General features: G+C 42.8%; 1 protein-coding gene across 1 annotated transcript in view; it reads left to right on the top strand.

Moving 5' to 3' along the window:
* Nucleotides 1–17,126, top strand: part of LOC126281673 (protein O-mannosyl-transferase TMTC1-like) — a 568,931-nt gene that overhangs the window by 493,500 nt on the left and 58,305 nt on the right. Inside the window, exon 11 of the mRNA XM_049980827.1 lies at nt 11,787–11,927. Within this exon, the coding sequence (XP_049836784.1) occupies nt 11,787–11,927 (141 nt within the window). The remainder of the gene's footprint in view (nt 1–11,786; nt 11,928–17,126) is intronic.

Genomic DNA, 17,126 nt, shown 5'->3' with positions numbered 1-17,126 from the left:
GAAAACTAAATACAGTGTAATTACAGTAACTGAACCTGCGCTGTAGCTGCAACCAAATTGGCTGAAAGTAACTTATGCTATGAACTATTAATATGATTTTTACATTGAAATTACAACTGCCATTTTTTTATAATTAACATGAGTTTTATTTTAAAAGCAGTCCAATGGAAATTATAATACTGCTTGAAAGTTCTGTAAACCATGTGTGAGTATTTTCGCTATGGTTGCCCTTCGTTTAAAAGTTTGTTTTAATACATTGATAACAACAATTAGTCTATATTATTGCTTCATACAGCGCTTTATCATAACATCCAAGGGAACAACATGTGCCATGGTATTAATTTACGAATTATAGTAGTGAAAGCTAAGACAGTCAAGCAACTTTGGAATCGTTATAAGTGACACAATACGAAACCGAAGAGTCCACTCACCGTATCAGCATTTCACTTGGCACTACAGATTGAAAGGTATGGATGGTAAATAGAGAAATGCATGTGTTTTTCAGTCGTTTGCGTCTACGTTCGGAAAGTCAGTCAACCGGTTTCCTTTTTGTAATTGGAATGTCGTTCCACTTCTGTCTTCCCATATTTCCCGTAGTTGTCGGTTTTGCCTGTGGACATACGAACGGTGTCGACATTGCTGTCGATAACAGGTATGGTCAGGCCTTCACCTGACTGGAATGTTACCAGTCAGGTTGTGAGCCCACGTGGGCAGGGTCTCAACGAGCACAATCGGAAAGTAACTTGCCCTACACGTAGATGGTGGTTTAAAGAGTCCCTTGATAATCTAGAGACTCAGTTATCATGTTACATTATTCCCCGAAAATTAATTGTGAAATGGGGAAACAGATATACGCCGATTGGCCAAAACATTGTGAGTACCGTCCATCAGGAAATTTTTATATCACCTTGTGAAGGCCGCTGTGGCCGAGCGGTTCTAGGCGCTTCAGTCCGGAACCGCGCTGCTGCTACGGTCGTAGGTTCTAAGTTAAAGGAACTGAAAACCCCAAATGTTAAGTCCCATAGTGCTTAGAGCCATTTGAGCCAGACTTGTGAAGCGATAAGGAAAGAATGTAGATGGGCAGAGACGAAGAGGGTAGCATCCACGTGTTTCGGCAACAACTGCAGACCAGACTTTGCACAACGCTGCTCTTCTGTAGCCATCTACGTGAACCACGTACGTGACACGAGGCGGCCACCTGTTACAGAATAGCTGGTCAGAGCAATTGTAAATACACGCCGGTCAGCCATTGACAGCACTAGCACTTTGGCGTGGTTTTTGCACTACAGCCGATATCTTGATATTCCCCACACCAGCTGTCTATCCGTTGTAGCGCTGGGAACCTTCAGGCTAATCAAGAAACGTCATCACCTACCTGCTGTCCTACGACCTGCCACCAGACTGGGTCTCGAGCCAGCGCAACGAAGTGAAGGCCATGTTTCGGGTGTCTTTGTATAGCATTTCGAGTAGTTACAGGAGTACTCGTTTCGGCGAAGCGTCTCTGCACGCCTTCCGTGCTGTTGAAAACAGCCTACAGCGTAAGCTTGCTAGCTGCTGGGTGGTAACTTCCTTGATTCAGCACCTCGCCGTCCGCTCATCTTTTGCTGAGGTGTGACAACCCAATGCCTGACGTTCACACCAAATGCGGTTGGGTCAAGTACGTTTTGGAGAGTTATGCAGAAGTAGCATTCCGCTGATAGGATGAACACACACACGCTGCTGGAACGCCGAAAGCCTGTTCTATGGAAGTTGCGATGAATGAAGAACGTGTATACTAAATGAGCTTCCCTGACTCTACCCTAACAGCGGAAGTGGTAGAACATAGCTCGCAGTTGCCACATACGCCACTCCGAGCAGATGCGATGTCCTGGCTAATAGTAAAGACAGGATCGCCGATGCATTACACTAGCGACGTTACTGGCAGCAAAAGGGGAAACATGGTGACATAATGGCAGATTCTAACCTAACCTAACGTAACCTATCCTGTTACGATACAGCACTTAGGAACGAGCAACTCCGATACGATGAACCTAGTCGTGTTTTCCTGTGCTTCTGTGTTGAGCATGTACGGAAAATGGTTGTGCATATGTACACACCAATAACACTATTAGCTCCTTCCTATAAGTACGATACTGGTCGCATGAGGAGATACTGAACAGCTGGCACCGGAAATGAGGGAAGCGTTTACGATAACACGCACACACACAAACGCACACACACACACACACACACACACACACACACACACTGCTGGAGACGCTGCCCAATTAGAGCTTTCCAGGAACCTCCAGGAACAGACTCATGTGTAGCAAACACCACCGGGCATTAAAGCAGCACACTCTTCGTATGGGCATCCGACTAGAACACAGCTATCACGGCGTCTACTCAAATCGGTCCCATTCGGCTGCTCGGTGGTACTTCATGATTCCCAATGTACGGTGTACTCCCAGTTCTGCTCTATGTGTCCATTATCTCGCAAGCTGCTTCGGACCTGCGCTGGTGTCATGACGCTCACGGTAACAGCGCAATCATGCTGCCTCATCCGCAAATCTGTTCATGTGGATTTACAAACTGCCACGACTGAGTGACGTCTTGTGATGGCACAGCTCCAGAGAATCGACTAGACACAGATGTAGACTGGACTAGAATATAGCAGATTAATAGAAGAAAATCAAATGCAATTTATCTAACAAGGTATCCTGAACAAGGTACGAGGGGCGTTAAGTAATTAATGCAATGGCTTTTTTTCTGAAAGCAACTTGGATTTGTTCTGGATTACAATACACATTTTTATCTTGTTGTTCCAATGCCCTATTTTCCAACATAATCTCCGTTCATGCAAAGTCCTTACGCCACCTTACAGAGAGGGCCCATATGTGCACAGGGTACCGTTCTATTGATTGGCATCGGAGCCAAAGTCTTGCTGCATCTGTAACCTCCCCATCATAAACGTACTCCTTCCAGCAAAGTAAATCCTTCTTCGCCGTCCGGGATTAGCCGAGCGGTCTCAGCCGCTGCACTCATCAACTGTACGGCTGGTCCCGGCGGAGGTTCGAGTCCTCCCTCGGGCATGGTGCGTGTGTCTGTCCTTATGTCTCTTCTTAAACTTTCAATATGTTGATTCTTCGTACCGATAAAGTTCTGTTCTTTCGCATCAGTCTGCTGCTAAAGTTGAAGCTGTCAAAACCTAGCTTCTTGCATCTTCTTTCTCCTCTGTCTCCTCTTCTTCAGCGATGAATTTCGAAAATCGTGACCTCATCTCAAATTTTGTTATCGCACTGCAGTAGTGCTTATATAATCTGCTGGCAACTTCGACACTCCATTCACCTCTGCTGGCAACTTCGACGCTCCATTCGCCTCTGCAAGCTTAAACAGATGCTATAATTATCTGCCGGCCGAAATGGCTGTGCGGTTCTAGGCGCTGCAGTCTGGAACTGCGAGATCGCTATGGTCGCAGGTTCGAATTCTGCCTCGGGCATGGATGTGTGTGATGTCCTTAGGTTAGTTAGGTTTAACTAGTTCAAATTTCTAGGGGACTAATGACCTCAGAAGTTGAGTGCCATATTGCTCAGAGCCATTTATAATTATCTCGCCACGAAACATCTTCCGACTATTACAGCAAAAAAGTTGCCTCTTTCTGCAAAGTTAGAACTGCCACGTAACATCTTCCGACTATTACAGCAAAAAAAAATTTGCCTCCTTCTGCAAAGTTAGCGCTGTTTAGTACTAACTGTAAGAACAGCCCCTTATGTCCTTCCTTACACAGCCGCGTTCAAGCTTCAACTAAATTCGCGTAAATATATGGAGTTCTCTTTTGCACATTACATCGATACTGCTAAGAAAGCATCTTCTTTTCACAAAAACGACAGATTTTTTATTTACTGACACATCCCTTGCATCCAACGTTGCAGATCCTTCTCCCGGCATCAGCTATTCATTTTCAGTTGTCACTTCTCTCCTAACAGTTATTTTCTAGATAACACTTCTCCTATCGGTCGAAAATAATCTCTTCCTCATGCACATTACATAGAAATCGTACAGAACGCGAGACACCAACATTTATGTTACGTAAAACTTGACAACATACATACGGAATACATAGATAACTTCACGTTTTACTATTAGATAAAATCATAATTTCATGTATTGTTCAGCATTGAAACTAATTCGTTGTCATAAGATAGCTAATAATAACTCCGATGAGCGTTGCATAACGCACCTTCGGGTTCCGGAATTGTGGGAGACAAAGGAAGACACCGAGATGTGAATTTTTCCATTCTCTAAAGAATTTATGCCAAGCAATACAATATACTTGTACCGTTCATTGTGGCCTGTTAACTGTATAATGTACTAAAACAAATCCTGCTCTCCATCACTCCACTACTGAATCTGCATGTCATGAAATGAAAGGACCGTATGGCATGACGCCCCAATTAGCGTTGTTCGGCCTCCTATCACTCTATCTGAAGCCACATTTGCGCATATTTGTGTTGAAGATGAGGTTAAGACGAAACAAACGTCCAATCCCCAAGCGAAGAAAATTTCCGACCGTTCAGGTTATCGAACCCAAGAGCCCGCAACCGAACGAAAGCGATGCTAACCACTAGACACGAGCTGTGGATTGTATGTGATGCATGTATATCTAAAATTGTGTTCTTTTCGCGATAGTTTCAGGCATTTCATCACTTCTTGTATTGATGTCACCATGTCACTCACTAAATGAGTTTTATACTATTGAAGACGGGTTGAAAGGAATTCCAAACCCATAACGCGTCTGGCTTGGCAGCGGTATTCGGATGTTGTTACTGCGGAGGTCGTCCGCGAAACGCGTTAGATGTCGCTTCGCGTTACGTCACGCTTCCTGTTTACAATTCTGACAGTATTTCGTAATAGAACGCCACCCGTGACAGACACATGCAATTTCCGGCTTCCGCGTGTTTCGCTCCTCCCCTGGACCGTTCTCTCCGCTATCCCTTACACTACACCTCCTGCGCCATCCTCCATCCCCTCTCCCTCTCTCTGTCTCTCTCTCTCTCTCTCTCTCTTTCTCTCTGTATGTGTGTGTGTGTGTGTGTGTGTGTGTGTGTCAGGCTGCCCGAGGCACGGTCATTACTTACGGCTCCACCACAGAGGCTATTGTTCGCCGGCACTTCAGTGAGCGCGATGTACGCCGCGTGTCGCCGAAGTGCAAGGGCGCAGTTTATTATGCGTCCTTTCTTCCCCGCGCCAGGAAATACGGTGCACAGGGTTCCCAAACAGCTGACGCTTCGCCAAGAGATCCGACGCCTCTTGTAGCTCAGCGTTCTAGTCTTCCAGAAGCAACCAGACACTGTCGGCTTCCTGTCAGTTCACTATAAACGAAGGAATTCACACCATATCTCCCCAGTTACGGGAAGGTTTCGAACCTGACGACACTTCAGTCTGTTGCTGTTCCACGCCGCCATCTAAATATATAAGTTGTCCTCTCTTCAGTTTCAAAACGTCATATTTGCCCGAAACTATAATAATAATTAACTACACGAAAAATTTCTAAGATAGTAATTATATATCTATGACAGACCTCAGGAGATGACTTAAACACTACTTCCAAGTAATATCACTTCAGAGAAATACTTCAAAATCTCATTCAAAACTAAACATGTGATGCAACTGACATGAGAGCTGTAGAGCAACAAACTGGAGCAACTCTATCAACATCATAAATTACATCATAAAAAAACTTATATATCCCCTTTTATCTTTATTTCATTGTTACATTAGTGTTGTCTTCAGTCCTAAGACTGGTTTCATGCAGCTCTCCATCCTACTTTATCCTGTGCAAGCTTCTTCATCTCTACAACCTACATCCTTCTGAATCTACTTAGTGTATTCATCTCTTGGTCTCCTTCTACGATTTTTACCCTCCACGGAGCCCTCCAATTGGTTACCCCTTGATGCCTCAGAACATGTCCTACCAACCAATCCCTTCGTCTAGTCAGGTTGTGCCACAAATTCCTCTTCTCCCCAATTCTATTCAATACCTCGACATTAGTTATGTGATCTACACATCTAATCTTCAACATTCTTCTGTAGCACCACATTTCGAAAGCTTCTATTCTCTTGTTTTCCAAACTATTTATCTTCCACTTCCATTCATGGCGGCACTCCATACAAATACTTTCAGAAACGACTTCCTTACCCTCAAATCTATACTCGATGTTAACAAATTTACCTTCTTCAGAAACGCTTTCCTTGTCATTGCCAGTCTACATTTTGTATTCTCTCTACTTCAACCATCATTAGTTATTTTGCTCCCCAAATAGCAAAACTCCTTTACTACTTTAAGTGTTTCATTTCGTAATCTAATTCCCTCAGCATCACCCGACTTAATTCGACTACATTCCATTATTCTCGTTTTGCTTTTGTTGATGTTCATCTTACATACTCCTTTCAAGACACTGTCCATTCCGTTCAACTGCTCTTCCAAGTCCTTTGCTGTCTCTGACAGAATTACAATGTCATCGGCAAACCTCAAAGTTTTTATTTCTTCTCCATGGGTTTTAATACCTACTCTACATTTTTATTTTGTTTCCTTTATTGCTTGCCCAATATACAGATTGAATATCATCGGGGAGAGGCTACAACCCTGTCTCACTCCCTTCCCAACCTCTGCTTCCCTTTCATGTCCCTCGACTCTTATAATGCCATCTGGTCTCTGTACTTTATTTCATACAGAACTATAACTGAGAAAACATATGTGTAAACTATCAAATCGGGTAAAGAATGGGTATGCTGTTTCTCTGAGTTACTGGGCTACGATTTGTTCGTAGTTTTTAATGGGGTGTGTTTCCTTTCCGTTCTTCCTACATTCCATTTCTTGTAGCTTGTCTGTTCCACAGTTAAATCGCGAAAAGTGCCTGGTTTATTGTTGACGTCACCTTATTAATGTGCACCTTTCAACTCCGTAACGTTATGAGCCGTTCTCTCTATTAAACCCAGCACATGTGAGCTACATTAATTAAATGAACGTTGATAATTCATGAGATACATACAAGGGCCGTTTTTTTTCAACCGCCGATCGCTTACTATAGGAGGCACGCGAGAGGCAGAAAGTGGACATTCGCTGTAGGCTACTGCGCAACTCTCGCACTGCACACTCCGCCATTGTTGACCTGAAGACATCAGACTGCGTTGCTCCCATCAAGTTGAATTACGAAGTGTAATTCGGTGTCTGAAAGGAGAACGGAATAGTGCAGCAGAAGTTCATCGGAGAATAGGCCGAGTGTATGGTGATAACATCATGACTGATGGTGTTGTTCATGAATGGTGACGAAAGGTTAAAGATGGCCGAAATGACGTGCATGATGAAGGGGGCCAAGGACGCAAGTCTGTCGTCACAGCAGACCTTCTTGAACGAGCTGACACAATGGTTACAGAAAATTGTAGGTTCACCATAACTGCTTTGTCTATGGAAATTCCGGAAGTTTCAAGATCTGTCGTAAACTCTATCGTTACTGAACATTTAGGCTACAAAAGCTCTGTGCTCGTTGGGTTCCAAAAATGTTGACGGATGCCCGCAAAAGTCACCGAATGGCGTCAGCTTTGAATTTCCTTCACCGTTATCACGATCAAGGAGGGAACTCTTTGATATGAATTGTTGCTGGAGATGATACGTGGATCCAATACGAGACACCGGAAACAAAACAAAAATCACAACAATGTATGCACCCAAATTCACCAAACAAATCAAAATAACTCATTCAACATCATAAAGGTTATGGCTACCGTGTTGTGGGACCAAAAGAGGTGTTGCTTGTAGAGTTTATGCAGCCCAGAACAACTATCAATGCAGCTGTTTATTGTGAAAGATTACGACGTTTGTGGAGTGCCATTCAAAACAAAGAAGACTGATGCTGATATCCGGAATTGTGTTGATCGGTGACAACACTCGTCCACACACTGCTGACACAACCCAACAGCTCCTTGAACCTACAGTGCTGACCAGTTACCCAGTAATTTTCGCCTTTTTCCTTAGCTGAAGACGTGGATAGGAGGGCAGCACTTTCAACAAACGAAGATCTTGAAAAACATTGTCAATGCTCATTTGATGTCATTGGCGGCAATATTTTTCTAAGAGGGTATTGCAAAGCTTGTTCACGGGTACGATAAATGTCTCCACTTTTTGGTAATTATGATGAAAAGTAACCATAAGTGTACAAAACATTTGGTAATAAAATATTTTTTTATGAACTTGACTTTTATTTATAGCCTATCGGATGTCGGAAATAAAACGGCCCTCGTAATTTGCTATCGCAGGGGACATTATGCTAATATTGCGCAACACCACCATTAGCCGTAGTAATGACCTCAAGTCAAGCATGAAGGGCCCAAAGGTTTATTCAGATATTACATATTCGGCTGAGCCAATTGCGGATAATGAGGTAACAAACAGTTACTGCACTGCTCAGTCATGTTAATGTGACCGGCCGACCGGATTGTCCGAGCGGTTCTAGGCACTACAGTCTGGAACCACGCGACCGCTACGGTCGGAGGTTCGAATCCTGCCTCGGGCGTAGATGTGTGTGATGTCCTTAGGTTAGTTAGGTTTAAGTAGTTCTACGATTTAGGGGACTGATGACCTCAGATGTTAAGTCCCATAGTGCTCAGAGCTATTTGAACCATTTAATGTGACCACCTGTCATAAGCCTGAACTTTTGCAGCGTGGACCGCTGCGAGACCTGCAGGAAGAGAGTCAGTGGCGATCTGGAAAATATCTCCAGGGATATGGAGCCACGCCGACTCCAGCTGCCGTGGTCAGCTGCACTAGGTACCGAAACTGAACGTCCATTGAGGGGAGACAAGTGGTCTTTTCAAGAGAATCATGTTTCTCACTCCAAGGGACAAATGGCCTTGGCGAGGAAGCGTGAAAAAATTGAAACATATCCCTGCAGCAACGTTGTGGTCGGGGAATATTTTCGTGGCACCCCATGACTGATCTGGTCATTCTAAAAAGCACAATGGATCAACGCAAGTGTGCATCTATTCCTTGGTGCCCTGTTCCACCCCTATATTCATTTTATTTTTTCCTCAGCATGACAGCATCTACCAGCAGGACAATGTAATATGTCACATAGCTCGCAACGTACATAATTGTATCGAAGAACATAAAGACGAGTTTACCAAACACCCGTTACCTCCGAGCTTTCGGATTTAAATATATTCAAAAATCTGTGGGACTACATCGATCGTAATGTGTGAGCCATGGATACTCAATGGAGAAACCAAGTGCAGCTCGCCATCGCACTGGATTCAGCATGGCTCCATATCCCCGCTAGTATAAAGCTGGGTTGATTATGGGCGTAAGTGCCACAATTACACATTAAACAGCCAATTTAATTTTGACATTTCGGCTGAACTATTTACCTCCCCATAACAGCATTAAAATCAGAAGAAAGCAAGCATCAAATTTTGGGTGATGCGCCTCCCAGAGACATACTGATAATGAAATTCAACAAACTATGGAAGGAAGGAAACTGTCCCTATAATAATGTAATTTATTACAAAAAGACCTCAAAGTGTTTTGTTCATTGAATCAAGAATACAGTCATTTACTAGGTGGACAGCAGACTGGAAGTACATATTATGGCGTTGGAACAGGTGGGTAAATAATGGATAGAAACCGTGTTGCCAACAAGGTCAATGAATGTGGAATAAAGTTAATGAATTAAATAAGGGCCCCGAAAAAGTAGGAAGAAACATCAGTACCTTGCGTTAGATTATGGTGGGTTCATCTAGCGGGCTGTGATAATGAGATCAGCAAAACGAAAACATGATGCGAAATAAACGATTTTTCATCCACCTCGCTTGGTGAATGAAAATATATCCCATGCTAACGACTCTAAATATGTACTGGAGCAGAATATTGCCGCAGTAGTGGCTGAGTATTCTAACAAGGGACCCTCCCCATCGCACCCCCCTCAGATATAGTTATAAGTTGGCACAGTGGATAGTCCTTGAAAAACTGAACCACAGATCAAACGAGGAAACAGGAAGAAGTTGTGTGGAATTATGAAAAAAATAAGCAAAATATACAAACTGAGTAGTCCATGAGAAAGATAGGCAACATCAAGGATAATATCAGCGGAGGAGCGCAGTGGTCCCGTGGTTAGCGTGAGCAGCTGTGGAATGAGAGGTCCTTGGTTCTACTCTTCCCTCGAGGGAAAAGTTAAATTTTTTATTTTCAGACAATTATTATCTGCCCGTCCGTCCGTCCGATGCGAGGTAACTGCGCCGTAGTATGGGGACGCTACACAAGACATTCCTGTCATGTGACGCACATACCGTCACCAGTGTCGTATAGAGTATATCAGACGTGTTTTCCTGTGGAGGAATCGGTTGCACTATGACCTGGCGATCAAATGTTTTAGGTTCCCATTGCAGAGGCACGTCCTTTCGTCTACTAATATCACGGTTTTGCCGAGAGAGCGCAAAACACAGACACAAAACTTCATTACAGTGAACAGAGACGTCAATGAAAGAACGGACAGATCATAACTTTGCGAAAATACAGAAAGTAAACTTCTCACTCGACACAAGAGTTGAACCAAGTACCTCCCGTTCCGCAGCTGCTCACGCTAACCACGGGACCACGGCGCTCCTGAGCTCACACTCTCCTTAATGTTGCATATCTTTCACATGGACTATACAGTTTCTATATTTTGCTTATTTTTTTCATAGTTCCACATAACTTCTTCCTGTTTTCTCGATTGATCTGTGTTCACTTTTTCAAGGCCTATCCACTGTGCCAACTTATAACTAAATCTGATGGGGCGCGATGGGGAGGTTCCCTTGTAAGACAGCACCAGCATCTGAGTTCTGCTTTCATCAGACACATCTCGCTCTGCACCTGCAAGACGTTCCAAGAAGAACTTTTCTCTACAGCACCCCGAACTAAATGTATTCTATGACACCCTGAGTGCCCTTCTCTCCTCTACAGGCCTTAGCTGGTTTCTGACAGCATCAATATGTAGCCGGACAACTGCGACAGACCTTATGAGTTACGACTAACGATAATTTAATACGATATTTCAGAGTCTGTGTTATTCCTATCTACGATGCAATGTTCCTTTGGACATGCAAGCCTACGCAGACCAAGCGACTTTCAAGTAAAATGTCTCATCTAAACGGGAATATAAATAATGGTTGTGGGAATACAAGTTGTTGACACATTGTTCACGACGTATGGAAGTCTAAGCACAGCCGTGAGTAGTGTACGGACAGGCAAATTATAAAGCTACCGATAGCGATAAGCGGAAAAACTAGGGTTTGAGTCCCAGTGCGGTACAAACTTTTTATTGTCGTCATTTCATTCTGCAGGTGATGGTTGTCAGTAAGGTAATTTAATAAATGTACTAACAAACATTCTACATTTATGGATTATGCCATGGTGAACCAATGATGCATTTTATTCCTTGGTGTGGGCAGGAAGGCAGAAAATATCACACATTATGTAACAGATTTATATTAATGGCCGTCGAGAAGGCATTCATGTGCATACGCGTAGGATATTCCCCCTGCTAACAATTACTATTAGCCAGTCATAGGACTCCTAACTTAAATTTGACAAATATTCCAGCTCACCTCTTCTGGCCATAACGCTCGATCCGTCCTTATTAAATTTGAACAGATAATGCAGATGACATCATGTAGGCATAACACCAAGTCTGTCCTTACTTAAATTTGAACAAACATTGTGTGGTGGAGACCTGAGCATTTCACTAAGCAGACCTGCTCTGTGCTGCCCACAGGCTGTGGCCGACGTACGCGAGCGCGCACAACAACCTGGGGACGCTGCTGCGTGCAGACGAGGCGGAGGCGCACTTCCTGGCCGCCATACGACACGCGCCCGGCCACGTGCACGCCCACTACAACCTGGGACAGCTCTACCGGTGAGTGCCGCGCCTCGCCCTGGTACCTCCGTACCGGTAGCAGTTTAGCCGCTGGTACGGGAAACTAGACACGAAGACACTGAGTGTTACGGAGTTGTCTCTAGTGTTGATGCAATCACTCCACGGTCTCTACAATACATGATACACCTCGTATCAATACAGTAATTATTTTTAGTGACTTTTAACCACTGAAGTGTTCTTCTAATACTCAATTCCCTACGAAATGGACAAAATTTCTATACAGCCCGCTTTATGAGGTACTAGCTGAGAACCTGCCTGGATATGTATTTATTCCTGTCTTCTAATAGTTCATCTTCTCCTCCCTCTCTCTGTCTCTCTCTCTCTCTCTCCTCTCTCTCTCCTCCACCCCCTTTCTCTCCATCTCGCCCTTTAGCCTCCCTGTCCACCTCTTTCACCACCCACTCTCTGTAAATCTTCTCCTCGCACTCTCTCCCTCTCCTCCTCCCACTCTCATTGTTCATCTCCTCGTCTTTCCTTTCCTGTCCATCTTCTCCTCTCCTCTTTGTGTCCATCTCCTTTCTCTGTACATTTTCTCTTCCCCATGTGTTCTCCTTCTCCTCCCCCCATCTCTCCCTATCTCCTCTCCCCTCTCTCCGTCCAGCTCCTTCTCTTTCTTTTCTCTGTCCATCTTCTCCTCTAGTCACCTCTCTCTCCATTTCACCCCCTCCTTCTCTCTTCTATATCCTAGTCTTTCCTACCTGTGTCATTGCCCTACTTACCCCTCACTGTCTGTCCATCCCCGACCCCTTTCCCTCTTCTCTCTGCACATTATCACGCTCAGCCCTATAGCACGCTGGTGGTTCTTCCAGCCACAGTATTTCTTCCCAGATTAAACTAATATATGTACCAAATTTGGTTGAAATCGATCATGCGGTTTAGAATGAGCTTCTCACCCATGGTGATCCCAATATATGCACATGTCTAATATATTTCACATATATTTAACATTTTTCACCAGTATTTGTACACATATTTCACCTGTATCTTTAGCGAACGTCACCCTGCAGGTTCATTTTATCGCAACTCGAAGTCTATGACACCATGTCTCCTGACCTATGAGCAGTAAAATGTTACAATTTTGCTTGTACGTCTATTTGTGTATATGACTTCATTCGGGAAAAGTGTTGCGAATAGAGCTTATAGTAATGAAGTCATAGATTAAAAGGTCATACACGACGCCGCAATTTGTTATGCTTGTCAGTATTTGACATCATATCTCATAAACAATGTATCGCAAAATGATATGTTTTTATACTTACATTCAACAACATATGTGGACACCTTCTGGCAAATGTGTTACTAATAGTGTTGGTAATAAAGAAGTAATAACTTTAAATGTTTTGCATAATGCGGCCGTTTTTCACGCAAATGTGTAGCTAGTAGTAAATAAGTGTTAAGTTAAAACATCATGCTTCACACAGCAGTGTTACAACATGAAGAGCGAAAAATGCAGTAGGAGATTAACTTTTTCCCTTTTATCATTAGAGGGAGAAAGTTTAGTAAAGGTTTGAAATTATGTGTGAAGTTTGTCGCAATTTTCTAAGTGCTCGCATTCTCAAATACTGGATGACCTAAATTTGAGTATTGGCACGTCGTGTTGTACAGTGCTTTGGCACCCCCTCCGCGTCTTTAATAGGAAGGTGGTTCTTACCACCACAACTATGCTTTCCAGACAGCGAGTGATGTCAGTACTAAGATTGGATGAAATCGGCGGATTTGTCTCGGGCGAGATTTGGAACTTACACACACACACACACACACACACACACACACATAAAGATGCACGGGCATCCATTATATATATATATATATATATATATATATATATATATATATATATATATATATATATATATATATATCTTCAGATTACTAGTCGCCTTACGGTCCTTTCATACAAGCTTTGTTGACGGTCAGAAAAAGAGCCCTGATCCACATTTTGAAAACATTTTTGTTTTGAGTAACTCAGCACAACACAGGCAGGAATTATGATGTAAGTTTGCATTATTTTGCCTAAGTTCTCTTGTTTCTTTTCACAATTTTCAATTCTTGGTACAGACAAGCAATGCACCATTTTCAGTAATATTTGTTTTTGTAATTAATATAGTCTCTGCTAGTAGTTTTTTCATTAGATACTTTTTTTCCTTCTTCTCCTGTTACGCATTGGGCTACTCTCGACCTGTTGCAGCTAAATTTGATCATTCAATCTTTTTGCTGGTATTAAAATGCATCTTTCACATTCAGTAACATATTGTCAAACTTGCAGTAGTAATCGTAACTGCTCCATTCATTCGCAATAGATGACATATCCATTTTTGCCTACAGATTGGAAAATTGCGCAGGTCGCACCAGTGTTCAAGAAGGGTAGTAGGAATAATCCATTTAACTACAGACCTGTATCATTGACGTCGGTTTGCAGTAGGGTTTTGGAGCATATACTGTATTCAAACATTATGAATCACCTCGAAGGGAACGATCTATTGACACGTAATCAGCATGGCTTCAGAAAACATCGCTCTTGTGCAACGCAGCTAGCTCTTTATTCGCACGAAGTAATGGCCGCTATCGACAGGGGATCTCAAGTTGATTCCGTATTTCTAGATTTCCGGAAAGCTTTTGACACCGTTCCTCACAAGCGACTTCTAATCAAGCTGCGGAGCTATGGGGTATCGTCTCAGTTGTGGAACTGGATTCGTGATTTCCTGTCAGGAAGGTCGCAGTTCGTAGTAATAGACGGCAAATCATCGAGTAAAACTGAAGTGATATCAGGTGTTCCCCAGGGAAGCGTCCTGGGACGTCTACTGTTCCTGATCTATATAAATGACCTGGGTGACAATCTGAGCAGTTCTCTTAGACTGTTCGCAGATGATGCTGTAATTTACCGTCTAGTAAGGTCATCCGAAGACCAGTATCAGCTGCAATGCGATTTAGAAAAGATTGCTGTATGGTGTGTCAGGTGGCAGCTGACGCTAAATAACGAAAAGTGTGAGATGATCCACATGAGTTCCAAAAGAAATCCGTTGGAATTCGATTACTCGATAAATAGTACAATTCTCCAGGCTGTCAATTCAACTAAGTACCTGGGTTTTAAAATTACGAACAACTTCAGTTGGAAGCACCACATAGATAATATTGTCGGGAAGGCGAGCCAAAGGTTGCGTTTCATTGGCAGGACACTTAGAAGATGCAACAAGTCCACTAAAGAGACAGCTTACACTACACTCGTTCGTCCTCTGTTAGAATATTGCTGCGCGGTGTGGGATCCTTACCAGGTGGGCTTGACGGAGGACATCGAAAGGGTGCAAAAAAGGGCAGCTCGTTTTGTATTATCGCGTTATAGGGGAGAGAGTGTGGCACATATGATACACGAGTTGGGATGGAAGTCATTACAGCATAGACGTTTTTCGTCGCGGCGAGACCTTTTTACGAAATTTCAGTCACCAACTTTCTCTTCCGAATGCGAAAATATTTTGTTGAGCCCAACCTACATAGGTAGGAATGATCATCAAAATAATGTAAGAGAAATCAGAGCTGGAACAGAAAGGTTTAGGTGTTCGTTTTTCCCGCTCGCTGTTCGGGAGTGATAGTATGATTGTGGTTCGATGAACCCTCTGCCAAGCACTTAAATGTGAATTGCAGAGTAGTCATGTAGATCTTCTTCAGCCTCTTCGTTTATGTAGAATACTTTCAACTTCTACCGAATATCTATATTTGTTTCGTAATTTAACTTCTATATCCTCCGATGTTACTCAGGTATTTCATTTCGCTGGTCTGTAATGTTGCTTTATCTTTCTCTCGCGAGATTCATTTCCATAAAGCAATAACGGTACATAGCAAATTTTATGACATTTAGAATAAATTTCTGTGCTTAATGTGTAATGGAGACGCTTTCTAATGGTTCCGTTTAGATATTAAGTCAACTTGTGACCAAGCTGTCCTTTGTACGTTAGCATTCTTCCTAAAAATGTAAATCTATCTACTTGCTGTGTGATCCTGTTTTCTATTAGTAACGTTACTGATTTTTCCTGCAAATATTGTTGGCGTTTGTCTTTGCAGCGTAATTGACAGTATATTTTCTGTAGTTCATAGTCGGCTATCTGTAGTCTACCTTTAGTCTTCGATATTAAAACTTCCTCGTCTGAAAATCAAATCGTCTTTGTATAATATTGTTGGTTAAGAACGTAAGGGTAATTCTGTAGTTTGATTTTATGCCGAACAATTTCGGCAGCGTATGTATCGAAAAACAATAGTGAAAGGCACAACCTTTTTTGAAATAAGGAGTCGATTCTTATTTCCCAAATTATTTGGATCCTCGTACTGTCGCCGCCCAGGGTAGACGAGCGGTTCTAGGCGCTACAGTGTGGAACCGCATGACCGGTACGGTCGCAGGTTCGAATCCTGCCTCGGGCATGGATGTGTGTGAAGTCCTAGGGTTAGTTAGGTTTAAGTAGTTCTACGTTCTAGGGGACTTATGACCTCAGACGTTCAGTTCCATAGTGCTCAGGGCCTTGTACTGTCACTGTACTTTGAAGCACCTTTATGAGATGTATTGGTATCCCTCTTCTTAAAGTATTCCGTAGTAATTGTTTATTTACTTTATCGAACAACTTTCTGTTTTCTATAAGGTAGACGTTCGTTTGTTTAATGCACTGTTTCCATAAAATTTGTTGAGGTACAAATGTGTTCAGTGTATTATTTCTTCTGTTATGAATCCATTTTGTTCCTTCGACAGAATTCATTTCGTTACTTGCTCGCTCTTGCGGTTATTATGCTGACATCACTTTGTAATATGTATTTGCCTGTAAAATGACTTCTGCTTTGTTATGGTAACAACGTTTCTGTAATTATTAGGTTCATTGGTACCTATTAAGTTAACTCTAGAAGCTAGAGCACGAATTGCAGCAGGCTATAAGCCGCGTTTTGGCGGAGGGATTCAATAGTTCACTTTTTAGATCGAATGCGTATTTTGATTCTGCAAGATGTACTGAAAATGCATAAGCACTACCAACTAAATACAAATCGGCACTTTTTCAAGCATTTATGCACTGTTATTTCGCTTCAATGTTCTTACAACACACACGAAACTTAATTCTTAACTTTTTTTACTTTTCTGCTGTGGTTAGTGCAGCTCGTACTCGCACATTCAAACGTGGTCTCCTCTGAAAACAAATCAAAACA

Source organism: Schistocerca gregaria, chromosome 7 (genome assembly GCF_023897955.1).
Source record: "Schistocerca gregaria isolate iqSchGreg1 chromosome 7, iqSchGreg1.2, whole genome shotgun sequence".
NCBI lineage: Eukaryota > Metazoa > Arthropoda > Insecta > Orthoptera > Acrididae > Schistocerca > Schistocerca gregaria.
This window is presented reverse-complemented; position numbering and strand designations above follow the sequence as displayed.